The following is a 24,435-nucleotide window of genomic DNA, read 5'->3' as shown; positions in this document are numbered from 1 at the left end:
AAGCGCTTCTCAAGATACTCAAAGTCACTTTACATAAGGAGAGAACATCGATTAGCAAAACAAAGTACACATTAAACATTAACATAACATAACATAGACTAAGCTAAACAATAAAAGCAATTTTAAAAAGTGGTATTTTTATCAATGATTTGAAGGTGCGCAGAAAAGCACAGTCACGGATGTGTTTGGCGATGGAGCAGGTAAGTCAGGTAGGAAGGGGCCTGGTTATGGCGGGCTTTGTGCGTGAGGAGGAGGATTTTGAATTGAACACGCTGTGGAACTGGAAGCCATTGGAGGTTTTGGAGGACAGGAGTGATGTGATCACGGGTGTAAGTGTAGGTAAGCAAACGTGCAGCAGAGTTTTGGACGTACTGTAGTTTATTTAGAGTTATGGATGGTGTTCCGTAGAGGATGCTGTTGTAGTAGTCAATTCTTGAAGTGATGGAGTGAATTAGGGTTTCAGCGGCAGAGAAGGAAAGTGATGGACGGAGTCGTGCTATGTTCTTGAGATGAAAGAAGGCAATTCTGGTGATTTGATTTATATGGTGTAAAAAGGAGAGGTTATTGTCAAAGATAACTCCAAGATTGTGACTGTGGAGGGATGGAGACAGTGAAAAGTTGTCAAAGTTGAAATGTCTGCGGTTTTGCTGCTGGATTTGGGGACGATGATAATTAGATCTGATTTGTCATAGTTGAGTTTAAGGAAGTTTGTCTGCATCCAGGATTTAACGTGGTGAGGCAATTGGAGAGAGCTGGATAGATTACAGCAGTGACCAGAGTAGTGGGACCAGAGAGTTTGAAAGTGAGATGTTCAAAGGAGCGAGTAGAAGGGATGGAGATGGTGGATGTTTTAAAGACTTTTCTGTAATTGAACATACAACCTGAGCCACTATGTAGAAGGCGGTGAAGTTGACCAGTTTCTCTAAGAATGTCGTTGTAGTCCGGGCGCAGGTGGTTGTTAAGTGAATGGATCGGAGGTGAACTACAGCGGCGACATGATTCAGGGATGGGGCCCTAGCACGAAGCTAAGGCTAGATTACGACCAGGAGCCGGGCGTATTTTCGTCAGCGGGCTCTTTGCCGGCGGGCTCCGTTTGCCATGCACCCAAGTATTCCACGGGCCGCTCGCTGCTCCACAGGTCCTCGCTTCCTCCACGTCCAACGCGCCTCCCAAATCTGCCGGTGGGATCCTGGCGATCGGCGAACACCCTCGATGCACTCGTAACGAGAAAAACCTGTCTGCATGTACTGCCGATGGCTTGCAAAAACCGTCAGAGTGAAATTGAGGGAGTTCGTGCCCAGTCTAGACTTTGTCATCTCCACCGTGTATATTTTGTCGTAATCTAGCGGCACTCGGCCAAAACTGAGCGATCCCATTGAGTTGACACCTTGACCTCGCCCGTAAATGTGTCTACCTTTTCAGTGTGCATTGGTGAAAGTATCAATCGACCAATGGACAGATTGACATTACCAAGCTACCAACATCAACGCATTGCCATTAAAAAACTATGTTCAGTCACGAATCAAGAATGCTAAGAAACCACAAATCTTTTTATAGAACTGCAAAAGTCTCCATCATTAGTGCTACTCGATAATTTAGTGCAGTCATATGCAGGTGGACATTTCAAACTCAGAACAAATCCATCAAAGTATTAAATGTTAATAACTGCCCATATCTTAACAATGTGGGCTTTTTATCAATCTATAAAACGTAACATCTATTAAGAAGGATGTTGCGGGTTAAATTGCATTGAGATTTTACTTATTTACAATGTATGATCCATCTCGTCACTCATGTTTACAACACCTAAGCCAGACATGGACAAACTACGGCCCGTGGTCTGGATCCCACCTGTTCGTCTTTTTAATCCGGTACAATTTTGTGATGGCATGGGAAGAGTAAAGACGTACACTAGCACAGCAACATGTGGTTTCTTCGTCGCATTGGTGACCCCAGACGTTCGAATGTTTCAGCAAGCTGTTTAAGAGATCATCTTGCCACATGGTGACCTCGGATGTTGACTGTTTGGGCAAGCTGTTGAAGAGGGGTCTTCCGCGGCCACATTCTCCTTACACTCGATCGTCAAGCCAAAGGTGGCCAGCATCACCTTGAGTGAGAATGGATTCATGTAATTTTGTGTGATATCAAACTCAATTTATTTCAATTTTTGCTAATCAGATTTTCTAAATCTGGTCTCATTTAACAGCTAGCAAGGTGTAGAATGTAAAACAGGTGAGAAAACCCAATGCCATTTTACACTGGTGCTGATGGGAGGCTGCCAAACATGGCCAGCATCACCTTGAGTGAGAATGGAGTAAAGTAATCCCTCGCTCTATCGCGGTTCATCTTTCACGGGTTCGCTGCTTCACGGATTTTTTACAGTTTGGATATTTTTTACAGCACATTGTGCTCTGTTTGATTGGCTCAGGGGCTTTACTCTTGTCTCGAAATAAAATATTGACGCTGTAGTGTATTGGTTTTTCACTTGTCAATGTATTACAAAACGCAAGAGGATCTAAAAGCTTACTTTCGTCTCTCCTGCGCTCAGCTCAGCTTACACTTTACTAACGTGCTAGCAAGCACATTGATTGACAGCTTGGTCTCTGTGAGCCAATCACGTGACTCGTAGGCATGCCAAGAGGAAACGCACACACTAATGTAAGCACACAGACAGCAACAGAGAAATGCACAGCTTTGGAAATCTGACTTTTTTTTAGATTTCTTTTGGAATACATTGAAATTTCAAGTGTATTGTTATGATATAAGAGGCTTCATTTTGATTCCATGTCCGGGCATATTCGTTTATAAAAATCTTCTTGCTCAGAAAAAGAAAGAGCTTAAACAACTACTCATAACAATGTGCAGGTTCAGGAAGAAGAGGCATAGCTGGGACTGTGAAATACGCGAGTGACAATGTTTCCAACTTTGTATTACTATATTAAAATGATTGTTTTAAACAAATTTGGGGCTTTAAAACAGGTTTTGATTTTCGGTTTTATTCTATAGTTTAGTATTGCATTGTAAAATGATAAAAAAAAAGTAAAGCTGGCTACTTTACGGATTTCACTTTGCACGGGTTATTTTTGGAACGTAACCCCCGCGATAAACGAGGGATTACTGTATTGTAATTATGTGTAACTTCAAACTCCATTTATTTCAAATTTTGCTAATCGGATTTTCCGAAATGGGTCTCGTTTGACAGGTAGCAAGGTGTAGAATGTGAATCACGTGGGAAACTGAACTCCATTTTACTCTGGGGCTTATGGGAGACAGTCAAACATGGCCAGCATCACCTTGAGAGAGTGGTTTCAGGTCATTTTGTGTGATTTCAAACTCCATTTATTTCAAATTTTGTGAACCGGATTTTCCAAAATGGATCTCATTTGACAGCTAGCAATGTGTAGATTTAGAATCAGGTGAGAAACTCAACACCGTTTTACTCTGGTGCTGATGGGAGACTGACAAAGATGGCCAGCATCACCTTGACTGAGAATGGAGTGATGTCATTTTGTGTGACTTCAAATTCAATTTATTTCAATTTTTACCAATCGGATTTTCCAAAATGGGTCTCTATTGTCAGCTAGCAAGTTGAAGGTCATGAAACAGGAGAGAAGCAGAGCAGAAGAACGTTCCTATTCTGTTTTGATAATGACACAAGAGCGAGAAAAGCATAGACTTCTGTTATGCAAACCTTTGGGAAACAATACCATCTAAAGGCAAGAAGGCGCACTTGCAGGCTTTTAAGGTGGAATGTAAAGCCGCATTCTCAGGAGCACGCTGTGAAGCCAACTTCAGCGTTGTAAGTAGTTAATGTCCTGAGAGGAAGAACAAATTTGAAAAAAATAACTTTGCATGCAGGTCAGTGACTTGACGGATTGAAATAATTGACGAACACATAACTAGCAAGCTGGAAAATAAAGCGGCATCATTTTCATTATATACTTTGACACTGGACGAAAGCAGTGACTGATATAAAGGACACTGCTCATTTCGAAATAATGGAGGACTTTTTGGTTATGGAATCTCTGAAAGGAAAAACACATGGAGAGGACTTATTTAACAGCGAATCAACGGTCATACTACAAATTACCTTGGAATACGCTTGTCAACGTTACCACAGATGGATAAATCTGACCGGAAAAACGTCAGAATGCTCAAGAGGTAATGCTCCTACACTGCATAATTCACTAGGAAGCACTGTGTAAAACCGTGTTGCAGGCTGACCACATTGCAAAACCTGTGAATGGTAATCAAGCGAGGGGGCTTCGCCATCACCAGTTTATTCTTTTTCTCGAAGAAACTAACACTGGTCACACCACGTTACTGTACCATTCTAATGTCCGTTGGTTAAGTTTAGGAAAAGTATATCAACATGTCGGAGAGCTCAAACAGGAGACTATTTCCTTTTTGCTACTTGAAAATACTGACAATTTTCCAGAGCAGAATGACACAGATTGACTTTCAGTGTTATGAGTGATGAACTCCTCAGATCTGTTCTGAGAATTGCCACACCAGGATTACCTCTAGGCTTTGATGCACTGGCTATAAAGGGTGATCAACAACACTGTTCTCAATAAAAAAGTATATGTTATTACATTAATACTTAAGCTATGTTTATGTTTAATATATACTGTTGACATATGCAGCTTTTTTTTATATGTACAGTATTATATCTTGTTGCTGTCCTAGCCCAGCTTTCAAATTTTAAAAGTCAATGTGGCCCCTGAGCCAAAAGGTTTGCCCACCCCTGACCTAAGCAAAAAACTTGGCATCCATCGTCCATTCGAGTGGCTATGTCAATAAATCAAAATAAAAACATAAATGACTGATTTATATCATTCTTATAACCTTGAACTATCCATCTTCAATAGCCGCTTATCCTCCCTCACAAGGGTCGCAGGCTGAATCCCAGCTGACTTTGGGCAGTAGGTGGGGGACACCATGATTTAACTGGTTGCCAGCCAATTGCAGGGCACAGAGGGACACAACTGTTCACGCACCCAATCACACAGAAGGACTATTTAGTCTGTCCAAATCACCTGCCATGCATGGTTTTGGAGTGTGGAAGGTAGCCGGATTGCCCTTAGAGAACCAATGCGGGCTTGGGCAAACTGAAAAAGGTAGCAGCGCCAGTGCAAAAATTTGTGTAGAGCCTGCCTTGATGTATCCATGTTGCTCAGTATTGGAGTGCTGCACTCATTTGCATGATGCAAGCGATTCACACATCAAGGGAGGATGGTCGTCAAGCACGTTAAGCCCTGCATGCCTGTCCATGCTACTGAATAAATATGCTAGAGAAAACAATGAATTTTATAGTATGAGGAAGGGAAAATATAAATACCGTTTTTTCCGGACTATAAGCCGTCATATAAACCGCAGCAGCAAAATATGAGCAAAAAAATGATTTTTGTCACGGATAAGTCGCACTGGACTATAAACCGCAGGTAATAACATCAGATCTTTATGCAAAAAGATGTTTTTTTTAGTCATTTAATTTTTTTTGTAATTGTCTGCCAACATCCTCTCTTTAACAGACTGAAAAGGCCTGCATGTTTAGTCCCAACATATTTATAGAAAATTGATGGATATTTTCAACACTTGCAAAATACTGTTAGTTAAATAGCAGTTCATAACTGAAATCAATACTTCAATCGCATCTTTGTTTGTCTGCCTTTGTTTGATACATTATTTTAGTGAACATAAAAGCACATTCCACATAATTCATATATGCAATCATAAATACATAAATAAAATCATTTATACTATGTACTGTATATAAAATTTACACATCACATATTACCCCAAATTTTATAGATTCTCTTATTCAATTTAGACATACATATATATATTTTTAATATATTTTTTTTAAAACTCTTTATAATAACAGCCGTTGATTCAAATATTTTCAGTTCTATTTCATAGTTTTTCCATAAATTGACACCTCAAACTGATACACACATTGCATCATGCTTGTTGGTGGCTAGCAAAAGAAAAAAACCCTTCCCAAAAACACAGATAAGCCGCACTGGACTATAAGCCGCAGGGTTCAAATCATGAGGGAAAAAGTTGCGATTTATAGTCCGAAAAATACGGTGTATAAAAGTGTAAGGAAAATATTAAAATAAATTCACTAACATGTAAGTCATCAGGCTTGGATGCCAGGCGTATATTGGAAGCAGCAAATCTCTGCATGCGTTTACAATAGACAAAGCCCATTTTTCCAAACTAAAAAAACTTTATAGCTCATCTAACAATATACATCAATAATTATTTGGATTTTCAAATTTACGTTTTTTAAATCAGTCAACTCAACCACTATGAGTATTCATCTCTTGTAATCACCAATCTCAAGTACCAATGCCACTAGTACTTTTCTCCACAAATTTTCCCGCACAAAATAATTGACAGTTCATTAAAAAATAAAATAAACTCCCTATTCCAGTATATAGAATTTTCCTTAAAATTCCATCATGTATTAGGGATAGATTGATTATCGGCTGGGCCGATATTCGCCATATTGATGCATTTCGGTATCAGCCTTTTTATTTTATTTTTTAATTAATCTTATGGCTGTTAAACTCCATCATTATGCCTAATATATGCGATTGGCTGGCAACCAGTGTCCCCCGCCTACTGCCCGAAGACATCAGGGATAAGGATAAGCGGCTCTAAAAAATGAATGAATGGATTATGCCTAATGTATCCTGGCACTTGTTTGATTGAGTAATCTTGTGCCAGCATTGTCCCACCCATAGCAGCATCTCATTGTTTAGCCACGCAAAAGCCAGAGCCAATTAATGGTGTAAGCCATGTATGCATTGCTTTGTCTTGATTGCCCGCTAGCCTGACAGACTTTGCTACTTTCACAGAGTGTATCGATGTAGAACTCAAGCACAGTCAAGTAAGTTGGACGGTGGGGTCAACAGGGCCAATCGATCGAACCTTTCCCCCATCCAAACAAAGTTGGCTGTGTGGGAAGTTTTCGGTTGTCGAAAAAGAGAATGCCACAACCGTCCCATGCTTGTGAGATACAAGCTAGCAGATTGAGTAAGTGAGTGAATGAGTTGAGCGAGCGAGTGAGTGAGTGCATATAATCATAGGTGCACAGAACTGGTACGCCGGTCCGCATGTGCGGAAGAAATCACTGATGTGTATCTTGCCCGTGCTTCATTTGCGTACCATACCTGTTGATGGCAACCGAGCCTTTTTTCCTTTGTTTCTGAAGTGGCTCCAAATTGTGCCGTACACACATTAATGTGACGCAATAGTTACCGCCCATATGCTCAGCATGCAGACAAAATCAGTGCATTTGACACAAGTTGACTAAAGGTGAGGTTATTGTGAAAAAAAACACGATATATGGAGATGGTATGTATTTAGTAAGTGAATAAAATGACTTTTTACCATTCATTTTGCTGTAGTAGGTCATACTTGTAATGCCCCAACTACTACAGGTGAGATTAGTGTAAAATGTTTTTAGGGAAGGATTCCAACCTGATTCCCGACACAAGGTGCTCCAATGAATTTGGAAATCTTACCATCGCGCATTTTTGTTTTCATGAACATTATATATCAGTGTAGTTTTGGAGGAAAAAACTTTTGGTAGTACATTACAATGAATTTATAAGGTTTTGTATCAGAAAATCTATCCTGTAGTAATTAGCACATTCAAAGAATGAATCATTACAGCAAAAAGAATGGTAAAAAGTCATTGTATTGATATATTTGAATATATATATATATATATATATATATATATATATATATATATATATATATATATATATATATATATAATATATATTTGAATATGAATATTTTCAGTTATTAAATACATACTATGTCCATATGAAGTGTTTTTCGCAATAACCTCACCTGTAGTAGCTAGGTCATTTCAAATTTGATCTACTACAGAAAAAAGAAAGATAAAAAGTCATTTTATTGATTTTTAGTTATTTTTTTTACTTATTTAATATATACTGTGTCCATACAAAGTGTTTTTTCACAATAACCTCACCTGTTGTAGTTTAGGCATTACAAGTATGACCTACTACAGCAAAAAGAATGGTTAAATAAAACATTTTAATGATTTTCAATGAATATTTTCAGTTATTAAATACATGCCATGTCCATATAAAGTGTTTTTTCACAATAACTCACCCGCAGTAGTTAGGGCATTACAAGTATGATCTACTACAGCAAAAAGAATGATTAAAAAGGCATTTTATTTATTTTTAGTGACTATTTTTATTTATTAAATACATGCTATGTTCATATGATGTGTTTTTTCACAATAACCTCATCTACTAGTTAGGGCATTACAAGTATAACCTACTACAGCAATGTATTTGTTGTCACGTTATAGTGATGTGGGATTACCTCTGACTTCCTTGCACTAATCAAACTATGTCCCAAATGAACCGCTCAAACCATAATTGATGAGACCTTTTGTGTATACGGGTTTGAATAACGCGACGTTGCTGCATGCACACAGATAGTGCACTTAATCTTGGAGCGACATGAACAATGACATTGAGGCAAACCTTTTTAAGAAAGAAAGGATGAGTACCAAACACTACGTCCTGGTACTCATGTGAATAACTCACAAAAAAAGAAATATGTGCACCCCTGCCTGTAATGACACTTACAGTGGATCCCGTGTTAACAATGTCACTGCCTTGCGTTTTTTTTCATCTTACGACGTGGACCGCTACGTTTTTTTGTCCCCTCTTTACGCCATTTCTTTCAGCTTAAGACACATTCAACATGGCGGTCAGTGTGTGTGTGTGGCCGCCATGTTGGATGTGTCTATACACGCGTCACCGCCTACGTCACTACAATGATGGTGTGCTATTAGTCGGCGTCTCGGTCAAAATGGCTGCATGCTAAAGACTGGATCTCGTCTTGAGTGTTCAAAATAGCGTATTTATTGTGCATTTTACTGCTTAATACAAACTTAAATGGGTTAGCCATATGTCCCAAGATTGCTCGTGATATTAAAGAGAGAACTAAGAAGATGATTTTTACGGAAACAAAGGTGGAGATAATCAAGAAATATGAAGCCTAGTCTAGGCTATCCACACTAGGGAATATGGCCAAAACAACCTCGTTAATCACTCAAAGGTAAATAAGTCCTTTCTTTATTTTTTCATTTATGAGGTTATTCAATTGTATGCATGTAAATTACTGTAATTTCCGCACTATAAGGTGCATCTAAACGCCTTATTTTTTTTTAAAAGCTGATAGTGCGCCTTAAATATGGATCTATATTGAGATTGGGATTCGTAGTTTGGGAATGAACCGATAAAGTAACATTTACCTGTTTCTTTTGTGTGTTTACATTTAAACAAGTTTGGTCATATTGACTGAGTTATTATGCTATTGAGAGTTTAGAGTTATTATTCGAGTTGTTATTGTCATTAATTGAGGGTGCGCCTTATAATCCAGTGCACCTTATAGTGCGGAAAATGCGGTATATATACATAGCACTTACTTTACTATTTTGATACTAACTTTTAATATGTATATTCAATTTTGATGTTTTTTCTGGGGTTTTACACGCATTTGCTATTTAACATAGGTTTGTATTGCCCGCCATGCGGCGAATTCGCGTTCCGATCTTAACCGTGGAACGCATTACTCTCGTAACCTTTTTATTTTTCAGGTAGAGGGGTTCCGAGCCTGTGATGCTGAAAATGGCCTGAGGATTGCTCAGGTCTTAGAGGGCTTCATCAGCAGGAAAGTGGTCAAGCAGACTGTGATGACCTTGGTATATGGGGTTACGCGCTACGGAGGAAGGCTCCAGATCGAGAAGCGCCTGAAGGAGATTGATGAATTCCCAAAGGTAATGTAGTGAGGGAGGTTATGGGATAGTAGTGTAGGGGGTGGGGTAGGGTTACCTCACGTTGCACCCAGATTTATAGCACAGTCTCTGCACAGGATCTTTTTCACTGTATTTGGGGCACTTTGCTTAACGTACATACTCGCTAGAAGGTGTGATGCCCTCCTTCTACCTCTGCACATTAATCAGACTAATGACCGCGCTTCAGTATATTTTAGTCAGGTCACTTTACTCTTGACACAGCAGATTTACAATAACAGCCACATAACAGTATTCACACATGCTTTATAATGCAGATGCTATAATGCTGCTTGATTCTATCTGGGACTCATAGAGTGGATGGGAACAAACAGACATGTGAAACCACGCTGCTGTTTTTAGTACTGAATGGGCATAAATGCTTTCTTTGAAGTCATCACTCATTTTTCAGTATAATCAAATATTATCAAATCAGTTGCACCGAAGGTGGATTCATTTCCAGTGAAGATGGGAGCAAATAGTCGTGCTATCTATTATCACCCCACTCTCAGGTGTGTCATTGAAGATGATTTTTGCATCATTTTTCCTAGTTGCTTCATCTGGTTATTTTTGGAAAGAGTTGTATGTGACAAATGTGACAAACACTGGGCTCCATGGTTGATAAGAAAAAATTGTAATTACATAGTAAATAGTCATAATTAGGCTTAAATCTCATCTCTCTTTTGCAATAAATGCACAGTGGAAGCGACCGAGTATCTGAAGGCTTTAACCCTATTGGTGTGCAACCAAATGTTACTGTACCATTTCTGCCAAAGGCAAAATGCATAATAATAACCACTGCAATAAACAAATTAATTCTGACATAAGAATGTTTCTGGAGGCTGCTGTAAGATCAACAATATTATCTTTTAACAGACAAATTACATTGACCTAGCAGATGCATATTTAATAGCAAGCTGAAAGCATAATGGCTAATGACGAGCAAGAAAAGGGCTAGGAATACAAATCAGTTGAGTAGTGAGTAGTACTTTTTTGGTTTATTTATAGTTTTTTGTTTATAGTGTTAATTTGTCCTGATTTTTGTATGACAATTAAGAATTTTAAAATAATAAAGGTTTTTATAATGCATAGAATATTATTGAACAACATGATGGAAGGCCTGCAATATAAACTGCTCCTTATAAAAGTTTATCTCTGTCTTTCAGGACTATGTATGGGAAGCATCTCACTACCTGGTCCGGCTAGTGTTCAGTGGCTTGAAGGAGATGTTTAAAGGAACAAGAGAGATCCAGGTAGGTGTTTTCGAGAAAAAGATATTTTTCATTTTTCAAAATTTATTAAAAGTTAGAACCTTCAGCCCCAAATGACCAGGTATGGTCCTGTGTTAAAAGTCAATGTTAGCAAGCCAGCTGACATACCCTAAGTGTGATTAGCAGCTCGTGTATTGAAGTTCGCAGCCGCTAGTAGCTTCAAGAACTAATATTAATTGCACAACACATTAAACATCAGCACTTCATACTCTTAAGTACATTGTGGTATAACGATTTTCGTTAGTGTAAAGACACTCACAGAACAAAAGGTTATTACGGATCCCGCTTTTTGAGTCCTGCATGGAGGAAGCTGAGGGAACACAACCACTTTGTAGTGGTAGCCGCTCAGATTATTATTATTTTTTTTTTTTTGGACAGTTAAAATGCACTAACCTGCAGTTAGTGTTCAGTGATTTCCATAAGTTGTCAGCTATGCGTTTTGCCATATAAACACTGAGCCATTATTTTTTTTTTTTTTTTTAATTTTCATTTCATGTCTACACTCTTGGCTTGTTCCTCCAGAGTGCACGGCAGTTTGCCCAACCAGTCTACATTTGTTGTTTGGACTTGGAGAAGGCATACGGCCATATCCCTCTGAGAGTTCTGTGGAGAGTGCATTAGGAATAAGGGGGCCGAACCCCTTGCTATGGGCTGTTTGGCATCTAACCACGGTTTCACAGTTTGCTCCACATTGCTGGCTGACTAAGAAAAAAAAAAAAAACTTGGAAGAATTTTGATCATTCGAATCTACTAGTGTTGTTTCTATGCTGTAGACTCCATTTACTTCCACCAGTATGGAAGAATATAGGCAGACTACAGGGGAAAGCCGCACCAAGTATAAAGTGCTGCAAAATGCGTGCCGGCGGGATTCCGCGAGTCTCACACATCAAGGGGGAAGCGATGACAATATTGAAGTAGATTTTGTGGACGCACTCCATAGATTTCAGGTTTCAAAGCCTTTAGATCAGTGGTCCCCAACCCCCGGTCTGCGGACCGGTACCGGTCCATGGATCAACTGGTTTAAGGCCGCATGGGCTGCACACGAAATAATGTTTTGGAGATGTTTTAGTTTAATGGTACGCGTGCACCGAACGAGACGAAGAAGCGGAGCGTTTTGTATTGTAGTCAATGGAGTTCGCGTGACTGGGCGCAAATGCACGTCGGGTGACGCGATGGCTGCGAATAGAGCGGCGCAAATGGACGCGTGCAGTCACGAGAAGCGCCTTTCGAGTTATTTTTTAATTTACATTTTCCGCGTTTCGAGTCACCACAGCCAATCAACTTCGGGAACATTCAACGGCTCACGCAGGGGGCAGGAATGAATCATGCCGGCCGCCTTGCGGTCACCCGGAGCGATCCAACACGGCCAAAAACAGAGCCAAGCAAGAGCACTCACCTGGCTTGTCGAAAGGCGGAAGCGAGAACTTGGGACAACTGGTATGTGCAGCGTTTGCTTCATTTAAAGCTGTTGAACTGTAGTTACTGTGCTAAACTAACGATAGCGCAGCATTGTCAGCACAATATTTAGCACGGTCTCGGCCACTCGATTGCGACATTGAAACTTTTATTTTTTGGCAGGCGAGTATTGCCGCAAAGAATAAAGGTGCTGTCGGTGAAAATATTGGCTCTGTCACATTCTCACACACACTCTTTTTTCTGGATCTACCGTGAAGTGCACGGCAAGCTCGCTCCCCTCCCCTCTCCTCCCCCCGGTCCGCAGTCGAAATTTAAGGCGTTGACCGGGCCAAGGTTGGGGACCACTGCTTTAGATGACAATGTTTCCTTCATGTTTGCGTGACAAAAGCCTATGCTTTTCTCACCCCCTAATATTGCGTGCGAGCTGTCAATTGTGACCCATTTGAAAAATTTGAATAAATTGGGTTTGAAATGACCAAAAATTATGTCCTTTTTAAAAAATATTTTTGATTAATTTTCAAATAATCAAAAAACATTTACAGCTGGCAGGTAACAGATTTAATTCTTAAGAACTGTACAAGACACAAAGTTGTAGTGAATCCCCCACTAGAATGATTCACAGGCAAAATAGCTCTTTTTAAAGAACGTGAACAAAAACAAGTACCAAAACAAAACAACAAAAGAAACTCTCAAAGTAAACCCACCCAACCCGTCACCGCATGAATGTAATATTCACACCATTCGCCATATTCACCAAGATACAACCACGTCATAGCACGTTCTTTTCAGAGAGCTGGATATAACTGCATGAAACGGCCCCATGTGGACTCATGCCTGTTTCAGGGAAAACCTTAGTTTTTTCTAGTTTTAGGCAAGACATGACATCCTGCAGCCACTCTGAATGCACAGGAGGGCTGGGATCCTTCCACTTGAGAAGAATGCTCTGCGTGCTAGGAGTAAAGTGAAGGCCAGAGAATATTTCATCCTGGCGCTCACTTGTACAGGATCTTTCAAAATGCCAAAGAGAGCCAATACAGGGTTTGGTTCCAACCTAATATTGAATACCTGGGACAGTGTGTTAAAAATTGACATCCAGTATACCAATAGGTGTGAACAGGACCAAAACGTGTGGGCTAGGGTGGCCCCCATGAGTTTGCATCGATTGCACAGTGGGCTAATTTCATGATACATTGAGGACAATCTGGCCCTAGAATTGTGCGCTCTGTGTACAACTTTGAATTGAATTAACAGATGGCGCACACAAATGGAAGACGCATGAACAAGCTTGAGAGCAGAGGACCAGGAGTCCTCAGATATAGCAAGACCCAAATCCTCCTCCCAGGCCCCTTTGAACTTATCAACCGGTGGACCTTTCAGATCTAATATGACTTTATACAACTTCGAAATAAGTGCTTTGGATGGTTTAAAAGATAATATATTGTCAACAGTGTTTACTTGTGCGCGATCTTGAGCAGTAGACAGCTCTGTGGTAAGAAAGTGTCGTATCTGTAGATGACAAAAAAGTCTGAGTTATGAAGGTTGAACTTCTCTTTCAGCTATGCAAACGATGCCACAGTGCCATCCACCAACAAATCCTTAAAGCGTTTAACTCCTTCTCGGTGCCACTTCTGAAAGCCTGCATCCATAAAAGATGGCTTAAATAAGTAATTGTTCAAAATGGGGCTCCAGATTGAGAAACCATTCAGGCCGAACAGTTTCCTAAATTGAACCCAAACCTTAAGTGTGTGTTTGACCACGGGATTATCAAATATTGTAAGGGGATGCAGAGGCAGGGTAGAGCCTACTGAGGCTAAGGGAGAACATGTTTGTGAAAAAAGTTCTAATGCCACACAGTCAGGACAATCCAACTGATCATAATAGTGGGACCATTGTACCAAACACCTCAGGTGAGCAGCCCAATAATAAAAACAAAAATTGGGCAAATCAAGACCCCCTTCAAATTTAGATTTTTGAAGGTATATCTTATTCAAGCGTGGCTTCTTGCCTTGCCAAATGGAAGAGGTTATGATTGTGTCCAACTGTCGAAAAAAGGCATGCGAAATAAAAATGGGCAATGTTTGAAAAAGGTATAGGAATTTGGGTAAAATAACCACCTTGACAGAATTCACATGCCCTACTAAGGACATTGATAAGGGTGAACACTGTAAGATTTGATGCTTTACCTGGTTTTGTACAACAGTGACATTTTTTTTTAACAAATCCCTGTCCTTTTTGTAAGTGTAGCCCCAAGATAGGAAAATTTGTGATATTCTATCCTAAAACTCAAATTGGAAAAGTCCAGATGTCGTGCCTTGTCATTAATCGGGAATATCTCACTTTTGTTAAAGTTTAATTTGTAGCCCGAGATTGCTCCAAAGTTGTTTAAGCAATGTCAAGGCATTTGGAATGGAATCATCTGGATTGGACACATAAAGCAGGAGATCGTCCGCGTAAAGGGAGACCTTGTGCTCCACACCTCCTCTCCGAGTTCCAGATATTCCAGTACAGGTACGACGTGCTATAGCGAGAGGTTCTATGGCAAGGTCAAAGAGCATCGGACTTAAGGGGGCACCCTTGACGGATACCACGGTGCAAAGTAAATTGTTTGGACAGTTGGGAGTTAGTACGAATCATGGCAGTTGGCTGAGAGTAGAGCAGTCTAATCCATGAAATAAAAACAGGCCCAAACCCAAACTTTTCCAGCACAGCGAACAGGTACGGCCACTCGACATGGTCGAATGCTTTCTCTGCATCCATCGAGACTACACATTCAGGTTGTTCCTCATGAGCAGAATACAGAATATTACAAAGGTGTCTAATGTTAAAATAGGATTGCCTGTTTTTAACAAAACCAGTCTGATCTTTGTATATAATTATCGGCAGGATGCTCTCCAGTCTACAAGCCAATATTTTTGCTAGCACTTTAGCGTCCGTGATGAGAAGCGAAATGGGTCTGTACAAGGTGCAGCTTGTGATATCCCTCCCTTTCTTTGTTATCATTATAATACACGCCTCCAAAAAGGACCCGGGTAGGTGGCTCCTCTTAGAAGATTCCAAAATAACTGAGCACAGCAGTGGAGAGAGGGTCTTTGAGAACTTTTTTGAAGGGCTCTTGTGTGACTGCATTGAATTTATAGCCTTAGCAATTTCTGCCTCAGAGATGGGCTGCTCGAGTAGCTTTGACAAATTCGGGGAGAGTAAGGGAATGTTTTGTTTGTTAAGGAAATCACGAACCGCTCCTGAATCTGAATGAGATTCTGAGGTATATATCTGAGTGTAAAACTCTCTAAAGGCCGCGTTTATTTCTGTCGGATCAGTGGTAGTCCTGCCAGTGCCCAATTGGATTTTTGATATCGCCTGTTTGGACCTTAAACCCTTACGCTGGTTGACTCATAGTTTATCTGAGTTGTCTCCGTATGCGTAAAATCTAGTTTTATTTTTTTAAGAGTAACTGTTCAACAGGGTAGGTATTAAGTAGGTCAAATCTAGCAATGAGCTCCACTCGCTGTTTGACTAGTTCAGGACTTCAATTTTGAGAAAATTGCATATCTATTTTTCCTGTATTCTGTATACGTTCACTTTGTTCTCGAATTGCGTTGCGGAGACCTAAGTCAGTGAGCATCTCTCTCTGCACACAAGCGCACTAAAAATAAAGTTTGAGCCCTAAATGTTACTGTGCAATTTCCATACTACTTAATTTAGGAGATCACTACAGAATGTACTAAACACATTTAATATAATTTATTTGTCTTTATAAAATGTCTGTGGAGATTGTAGGGGTGTCCTACTTCACCGAATATACAGAATTCAAAAACCGCAAAAAAAACAGGAATCATCATACTGTAAAACAAGCAAAACATTCATTAAAGGCAAGATCATTGTCATGATTAAGAAGCCATGACAGACCGGTACAGAGTCTCTATTACAGCAGATGCTGCACCGAGCCTGCCGTCGATCTCCCATTCCATCCTACCCTCATTTGTGAGCAAGAACCCAAGATACTCCTCCACTTTAGGCAGGACCAAATCTCCGACCCGGAGAAGGCACTTCACCCTTTTCTGACTGAGGACCATGGTCTCAGATTTGGAGGTGCTGGAGGTCACGGACTGAAGAAGCCAACAGCACCACATTGTGTGCAATTAGCAGTGATGCAATAGAGAGACTCCCAAATCGGACCCCCTCAACGATTCGGCTGTACCTAGAGATTCTGCCCATAAAGGTAATGAACAGAATCGGTGACAAAGGGCAGCTTTGGCGGAGGCCAACCCCACCGGAAAATGATTCTGCCGGCAATGAAGACCAAACTGATATCTGTGGTATTGGAACTGAACAGCTCGTATCAAGGCATTTTGTACTCTGTCCTCCCGAAGCACCCCCCACAGAATTCCCTGAGGAACGTGGTCAAACGCCTTCTCCAAGTCCACAAAACACATGACTGGATGGGCGAACTCCCATGCACCCTTGAGGATCCTGCGGAGGGTGTAGAGCTGGTCCACTGTTCCACGGCCGGGACAAAAACCACATTACTGCTCCTGAATCTGAGGTTCGACTTCCTAACAGACCCTTTACCGAGGAGGCTTAGGAGTGTAATCCCTCTGTAGTTGGAACACATCCTGCAGTCCCTTTTCTTAAAAAAGGGGACCACCAACCCAGTCTACCAATCCAGAGGTGCTGTCCCTGATGGCGATGCGATGTTGTAGAGGCGTGTCAGCCAGGACAGCATCTAGAGCCTTTAGAAACTCTGGGCGGATCTCATCCACCCCCAGGGCCTTGACACAACTAGTTTTTTGTCCATCTCAATGACTTCAGCCTCAGAGATAGGAGAGCCCACCTCGGAGCCTTCAGACTCTGCTTTCTCAGGACGTGTCGGTGCAATTGAGAAGGTCTTCGATATATTCCACCCTCTGGTTCACGACGTCCAGAGTTGAGGTCAACAGCACCTCATCCTCATTGAACATAGTGTTGAAGGTGCACTGCTTTCCCCGCCTGAGATGCCGGATGGTGGACCAGAATTTCCTCGAAGGCATCCGGAAGTCGTTTTCCATAGCCTCACTGAAAACCTCCCACTCCTGAAATATTGCCTCGGTGACCACCGAAGCCGCACACCGCTTCACCAGTCAGTACCTGTCAGCTGCCTCTGGAGTCCCACAGGCCAGTGGTGTCCACCCACGGGTTCGGGAATTGCCGCCACGACAAACACCGACTACCTTACGTCCAGTGTTCCCTCTAAGCTGGACTTGCGCAATTGCGCACTGCTCGCATGTTCTCAGCGCACAAGAAAAGCTATGCTGCGCATAAAACAAAATGCAATATAAACATTTTAAGTGATATCTAATATTAGACCTCACCTTATCTGATTAATTAGACCAATAATATTGTTTTCTGTACCATTTTACATCGTGACAGCGAGTGAGAAGTGTCCAGCCAATGATACGATAAGTTTCACTTACACTATTCATCCAATCAAACGCATGGACAGAAACATTCCCTGCAAATACACCCAGTGCGGGTTGGCTAGCAAACAGTGCGGAATTAAGAGATGCACATGCTAAGCTCTTTTCTTTGCGAAATGAACGAGCAGCGACACATCCATTCATCCAGCGAAAGTAAAAAAGAAATGTGCTTCCTTTAAGATGGAATGACTGTTGGAGGGTATGCAAGTAGAAGAACAAGCGGTGAAAGCGAGTGAGATTTTTTTTCTTTTTCACAACGTGGCTCATTTATTGCCATGGGGACAAGTCCTATATGCATCACACTATCATGTCTAAAACACTTATTGCTCAAGAAATAAAAATAATACTAATGACAAATGTGTTGAAAACAAACAAAAATAGTTGTGATTTTTTTTTAAGCAACATTGTGCGGGTTGAGATTTCTGGCTGCCTGGTTTACTTGTATGCTTGCAGAGGTTCGAATACAATAAATAAAATTTTAAAAAGAATCCCCAGGTCTATTTTTGATTCAATAAAATAATAAATGTAATTCCATATTAGTTCCTAAGCTTTTCAAACAAAAATACTTTAAATAATAGGCAAACGTTACGGTAAAGAAACCATGTTCTCTAATTTGCGATCAATCTCAACTGCCCCTGTGATTCTGGCCTAAGGCTCTTAAAGGGCCAGTATTATGCACCTTTCCCTCTGCCTTAAAGGGGCAGTAACATAAATGTCCATTGGGCAGTGAGCCAAAACAACTCCCAAACAAATAAATAACTTTCTTGCTCTTGGCCATTACAAAAAATTAAATTTAAAGTAACTCTGTTAAGTGAAATGCTGTGAATTGGCTCCTACAAACATGTCAATCACAGATGCATCGATCTCCCTCATTGGTCCTGGACAACACTTTTCACCTCAGCTATCCCTTCATAAACGATGGGATAAGTACCCAAAAGCACATTACTCGAGCCCCTCTCCTTCCTTGCTCATAAATGAAACAATGTGAATTATGTGATATCGGTCACTTTAGGAGCATCAGATATGTGCACAGTGAGTCACTGTGTGCATGTCAGAAGTTGCTTGCCGTGGTCCAAAGCCTGCTCAGGGAGTTTGTGTGAATGCTCAGGCGCATTGAAAATCAGAGGGAACATTGCTTACGGCCATAGCTCCGAACAACCACCTCAACAACGGAGGCATGGAACATGATCCACTCTGACTCAATGTCCCCCGCCTCCCTCAGGATGTGGGAGAAATTCTGCCGGAGGTGGGAGTTGAAACGCCTTCTGACAGGGGACTCACCTCACAATATATTTGGGCCTGCCAGGTCTGACAAACATCCTTCCCCACCATCAGAGCCAACACACCACCAGGTGGTGATCAGTGAATCGCTCCGCCACTCTCTTCACTCGAGTGTCCAAAACATAGGCCATATATCCGATGACACAAACACAAAGTCGATCATCAAACTGCAGCCTAGGTTGTCCTGGTGCCAAGTGCACATATAGACAACCTTGCTTTTGAACATGGCATTTATGACATCCGTGACGAGCACAGAAGCCCAATAACAAAACACCGCTTGGGTTTAGATCAGGGGAGCCGTCCCTCTCAACCACACCCCTCTCACTGTTGTTCCCCTCGTGAACATTGAAGTCCCCCAGCAGAACAAAGGAGTCCCCAGGGGGAGCGTTCTCCAGCAAATCCTCAAAGGACTCCACCCGAAGGCAGAGAGAGGCGACCCTCTCATCCACTGCAGTAAACACCTTGTACACGCGCTGAGCTGGGGGGGGGGGGCAATAAGTATGTCCACACCTTGCTCTGTGCCTCTCACTGCAGACAACTTCAGAGGGGAAGAGAGTTCTATCCCTCTTGAGAGGACTGATACCAGAGATAGTATCCCACTACATGTAGTCGGAACTTCTTGGCTTCACACACCAGCTCGGGCTCCTTCTCTGCCAGAAAAGTGACATTCCACGTTCCAAGAGCTAGCTTCTTTAGTCGGGGATCAGAGCGCCAAGGCTCCCACATTTGGCTGCCGCCCTTCTCGCACTGCACCTGACCCCTATGGCCCCTCCCACCGGTGGTGAACCCATGGGAAGGCGGACCCATGTTACCACTTCAGGCTGAGCCCGGCCGATCCTCATGGGTGTGGGCTCAGCCATCAGACGCTCGATAACGAACCCCACTTCCAGGCCTTGCTCCAAAGGGGGGCCCCGGTGACTCGTGTCCGGGCAAGGGAAACTCGACTCCATTTTATTTTATTTGTCATTAGGGGTTAATGGTCCGTGCTTAGTCTGGTCCCTTAACTGTTTCCCATGGATGAGTCTGCAAGGGGCATTAAGCTCCAGACAAGTAAGCTCTTAGGATCATTGGGACGCACAAACCCCTCCCCCACGATAAGGTGACGGCCCACAGCATTGGAAAAGTCTCCTTTTTTATTTTATTTATTTTATTTAAATATAACCACAGTGTTTGATGGTGTCAGGTAATGACGACCACAAAAATGGATTAAAATGACTGACAAAATATAGTGTTCTGTCAGGCTTAGCCTGTCATTTTTAGAATGTTATGGTCAATTTAATGTTCGTCGGCCAAATGTCATCAGTACCAGCGGGCTGCCCACCACAGCATATTAATGCTGTTTTAACTAATTTCAATTTATTTGATATAAATAGCAAATTAAATTCATAAGTCACCGTAGAAACTTTTCTGACGATATATTTCAAGTTTTGCTCATCAGTATCTCAAAGAGAACCAAGTTCTCCCACTCAGGTCATAATCATATTTTGTCAGGTGCAGCAGACAAACAAAAATGTTCCACATTTGAAATACTGAATATTGTACGGTGATGGGCAAAGTACACAGGCTGTTTACTTGACTAAAAGTAAAACTATTCTATGTAAAAAAAAAATACTTGAGTAAAAAGATAAGTGCTCAACCAAAAATCTACTCAAGTAAATGTATAAGGTCTGAAATGTACTTTAAGGTTTTTATGTAATTCAAAGATCACAATTCCAATTTATTTTTTTCTATTCTGTTAACAAAATATTGTCAGTTATGTTCAAGAAGGAGCGGCTCAGTGGTGGACACGTCACCTCATGAATTCCAAAAACGTGCATGGAAGGTGTATTGGACCTAAAACATTTCAAGTTGTTCTTTAAAAAAAAAAAAAAAAATTCAAATTTGTAATTTACAAAATCTTCTGATTAAACCTGTTCAGGCCAGAACCAGCCCGCGAGCTGTATGTTTGACATCTGCTCTAAATTGTCCTTAGTTGTGATTGGGTGCGTGAATAATTGTTTGTCACTGTGTGCCCTATAAGTGACTGGCAACCAGTCCAGGGTGTCCACCGCCTACTGCCCGAAGCCTGCTTGGATAGGCACCAGCAAGCCAGAGACCTTAGTGAGGCTAAGCAGCTACATAAATAATGCTATACAGTGGGCCCCCGGTTTCTGAGATTAATCCGTTCCGAGGTTGGGATCATAACACGAATTCGCCGTATGGCGGGCAATCCAAACCTATGTGAAATATCAAATGCATGTAAAAACAAAAAATATATATATACATGTAAAAATTGGTATCAGTATACTATAGTCAGTGCTACTTATATATAACATGCATGTATACAACTTTAAAACATAAATAGAAATCATAGAAAGGATTTATTCACCTTTGAGTGCCGTGAGAGCTTGTTATTGCCATATTCCATAGCGAGGGTAGCCTAGCCTAGCTTTGCCTTCTTCGTATTTCTTGGTTAACTCCAACTTCGTTTCCATATAAATCATCTTCTTACTTCCCTCTTTAACATCACAGGCAATCTTGGGGCCCATGGCTGACCAATTCAAGTTTGAATTAATCACTAAAATGCACTATAAATACGTTTTTGTAAGCACTCACAGGCGAACAAAGCTTTAACCTTTAGCTTTAGCTTTAGCCTTTTTGGAAATGGTGACGCCGACCATTAGCAGACCAGCATTTTAATGCTTCTGTAATGCCAACCAATAGCAGACCAGTATCTTAGGGAGTCTTGACGCCGACCGATAGGAGACGAGTATTCTATTGACGGGGACGCATGTATAGACGTTTGAGCGCGGAGCGACTCGCAGAATCACATATGCATACTGACCGACATATTTGAGGAGGAGTTTTTCTTGTGACGCGAAAAAAATGGCTAAACAGGGGACAAAAAAGCGGCGCGGTAGACATCGTAAGGTGAAAAAAAATGCAAGCCAGGGACGTCGTAAACCGGGGTTCCACTGTAATGCATGGATAAATGCATTACTTGACTTACTGTACTTCGCTATAAAGTTAGCAGGATTAGATGCATTTGTTGTTTGCTCGCAACACTTGTGTGTATTCTGGATGTGACCAGGATTATCTTAACTAGGATGGAATCATACTCATTGGCCCATCTTTTAATATTTTTTTTTAAATAGTACCATTCGTTTTTAATGAAATTTTACACCACTGCTTTTTATTATTCTCAAAGTGGCGTGAGCATAGAGTGATATATCTAGACTGTTACCTTAATAATGTGCATTGTCCCATTTAAAGCCAAGAAAATTAAGTTGTGCACTGCGAAAATCATCCATCCACCCATTATCTGTAGCCACTCATCCTCACTAGGGTCACTTGCCTATCCCAACTGTCAACGGGCAGTAGGCGGGGGACACGCTGGACTAGTTGCCAGCCAATCATAGGGCACAGTGACGAACAACCATTTATGCACCCACTCACAAACTGAGGACAATTTAGAGTGTCCAATACAACTGCCATGCATGTTTTTGGAATGAGGAAATAAGTCGGAGGGATCCCACACAGGCTCAGGGAGAACATGCAAAATCCGCACAGGTCAGCAAGAGCTGGATTTGAACTCGGCACTCTGAACTGTGAGGGGGACATGCTAACCACTCTTATTCCCAGCTGCGCTGTGCAAATCAAAAAACCAAAAAATGTAAAACTGCAAATGAATCCAGTTTCAAAACCCACTCTCCTTATTTGCACTACAGTGTAAGAAACTGATAAATGATTTTAGTAATGTAGTATGATTTTTAAATGATTTTTGATTTTCATATTTCTACCTTTTGGATGTGTTGTCTGCAGCCAACTTCAATAATGCTTAATATGCATATTATATTTCATCTTAAATTGAGGTAAACGACGCTTCAGTTTGGTTTAACCTGAGTGATCAACTCAGTGATTTATATGGTCCTATCTGCAAGTGAAAGGCACCCTGGCAGAGATTATATAAATCAATCAAATTATGTTGGAAAAATCCCCACAATATTGCTTGGTCTTGGCTACCCTTGCTAAATGGTGTTTCTTATCTTGGTAGAAGATAAAACCAATGAGAATATAGACCTAGACCTTTGTCAAAAAAAAACATTAGCTAACAACATTAGCATTATCTTTATTAGTGTAGCTATCTAACATTAGCCACGTTGCAAACATAAACAAGATACTGTAGCTAGCGAATAACCAAAGTTATAACGACGGCAGCGTTCAGCTACCTTACCTTATTGTGCTTTCTGAGATTCGATGGAGCAACCACCTCAAAGCAACCCCCTCATGTAGTTTCGGCTTTCCCAATGAATGCAAAGAAATCCTTCAGGTAAGGCCATGGGTGAGGGTGAATGGCTCTGGGCTTTACCCTCTTGAGCCTGTGCTTATTCGGCTTATTTGTCCGTGTCATATTTGACGCAAGCTTCTTGCAAAGGCTACCTACTGCTATCTTCTCTGCTCTCCAGGTTATGTGGCGCTGACAGTTGTGGGTCGTCCCTGCCTTTTTTTAAATTTAGCAGCAGCCAGGCTATTTGGTCAAACACGGTTTACGTAGTTTGTGCAAAGATGTTGAAAGAAAAGTAACAAGGCCTTTTCTTGTGAAATGTTAAAAATAAAATAAAAAATACAAAATTAACAAGGAATTTTTTAAATGTAGCAAGTAAAAAGTATGATATTTGTGTTTTAAATGTAAGGAGTAAAAGTAAAAAGTTGTCAGAAAAAAATACTAAAAGTACAAAAAACAGGCAAAATTTACGTAAGTACAGTAACAAAGTATTTGTACTTCGTTACTTCCCATCACTGATATTGTAGCCAACTTTTTTTTTATCTCCACAGGGTCATATTGTGCTTTTATTAATTACTTGCTCCTGGCATTATACGGTGATGAAAAATTATCATTGGTGCACATTTATAACATGTGCTCCATTTATAGCACCAAGACTTGCACTGTCCTCCGGTGTGTCCTTATTGTCTTTGTTTCTGGCTCAAGAATATATAAGATGATGATGCAATTGCCAAGGGAAATATTATGATCATCCATCTTTTTCACAATTGTGTGTATATGTGTGTAAGTGAGAACCTCCTTGTAATTAGTAGGGCTTAAAGACAAAATGGAACTTTCCAAGCTGTTAATCCGTATGGAGATCATGTGTTTTTTTCCAGTTTGATGCCCTCT

The 24,435-nt window shown here is 41.0% G+C and overlaps 1 protein-coding gene and 1 long non-coding RNA gene across 4 annotated transcripts in view; one reads left to right on the top strand and one right to left on the bottom strand.

The window, feature by feature from the left end:
* polrmt (polymerase (RNA) mitochondrial (DNA directed)) overlaps positions 1–24,435 on the top strand; it is a 101,026-nt gene that overhangs the window by 26,321 nt on the left and 50,270 nt on the right. For all 3 annotated transcript variants that reach the window (XM_088425521.1, XM_088425519.1, XM_088425522.1), the window contains 2 exons: positions 9,665–9,844; positions 11,026–11,112. In XM_088425521.1, the coding sequence (XP_088281647.1) occupies positions 9,665–9,844; positions 11,026–11,112 (267 nt within the window). The remainder of the gene's footprint in view (positions 1–9,664; positions 9,845–11,025; positions 11,113–24,435) is intronic.
* LOC148417529 (uncharacterized) overlaps positions 409–24,435 on the bottom strand; it is a 69,625-nt gene continuing 45,598 nt past the window's right edge. The window contains exon 4 of the long non-coding RNA XR_015866979.1: positions 409–2,107. This is a non-coding gene — a long non-coding RNA (uncharacterized LOC148417529). The remainder of the gene's footprint in view (positions 2,108–24,435) is intronic.

Source organism: Hippichthys cyanospilos, chromosome 10, assembly GCF_059441005.1.
Source record: "Hippichthys cyanospilos isolate Australia breed blue-spotted pipefish chromosome 10, RoL_Hcya_1.0, whole genome shotgun sequence".
In the NCBI taxonomy this organism is placed as follows: domain Eukaryota; kingdom Metazoa; phylum Chordata; class Actinopteri; order Syngnathiformes; family Syngnathidae; genus Hippichthys; species Hippichthys cyanospilos.
The sequence above is the reverse complement of the archived record's forward strand: the minus strand, read 5'-3'. Positions and strand labels throughout refer to the sequence as shown.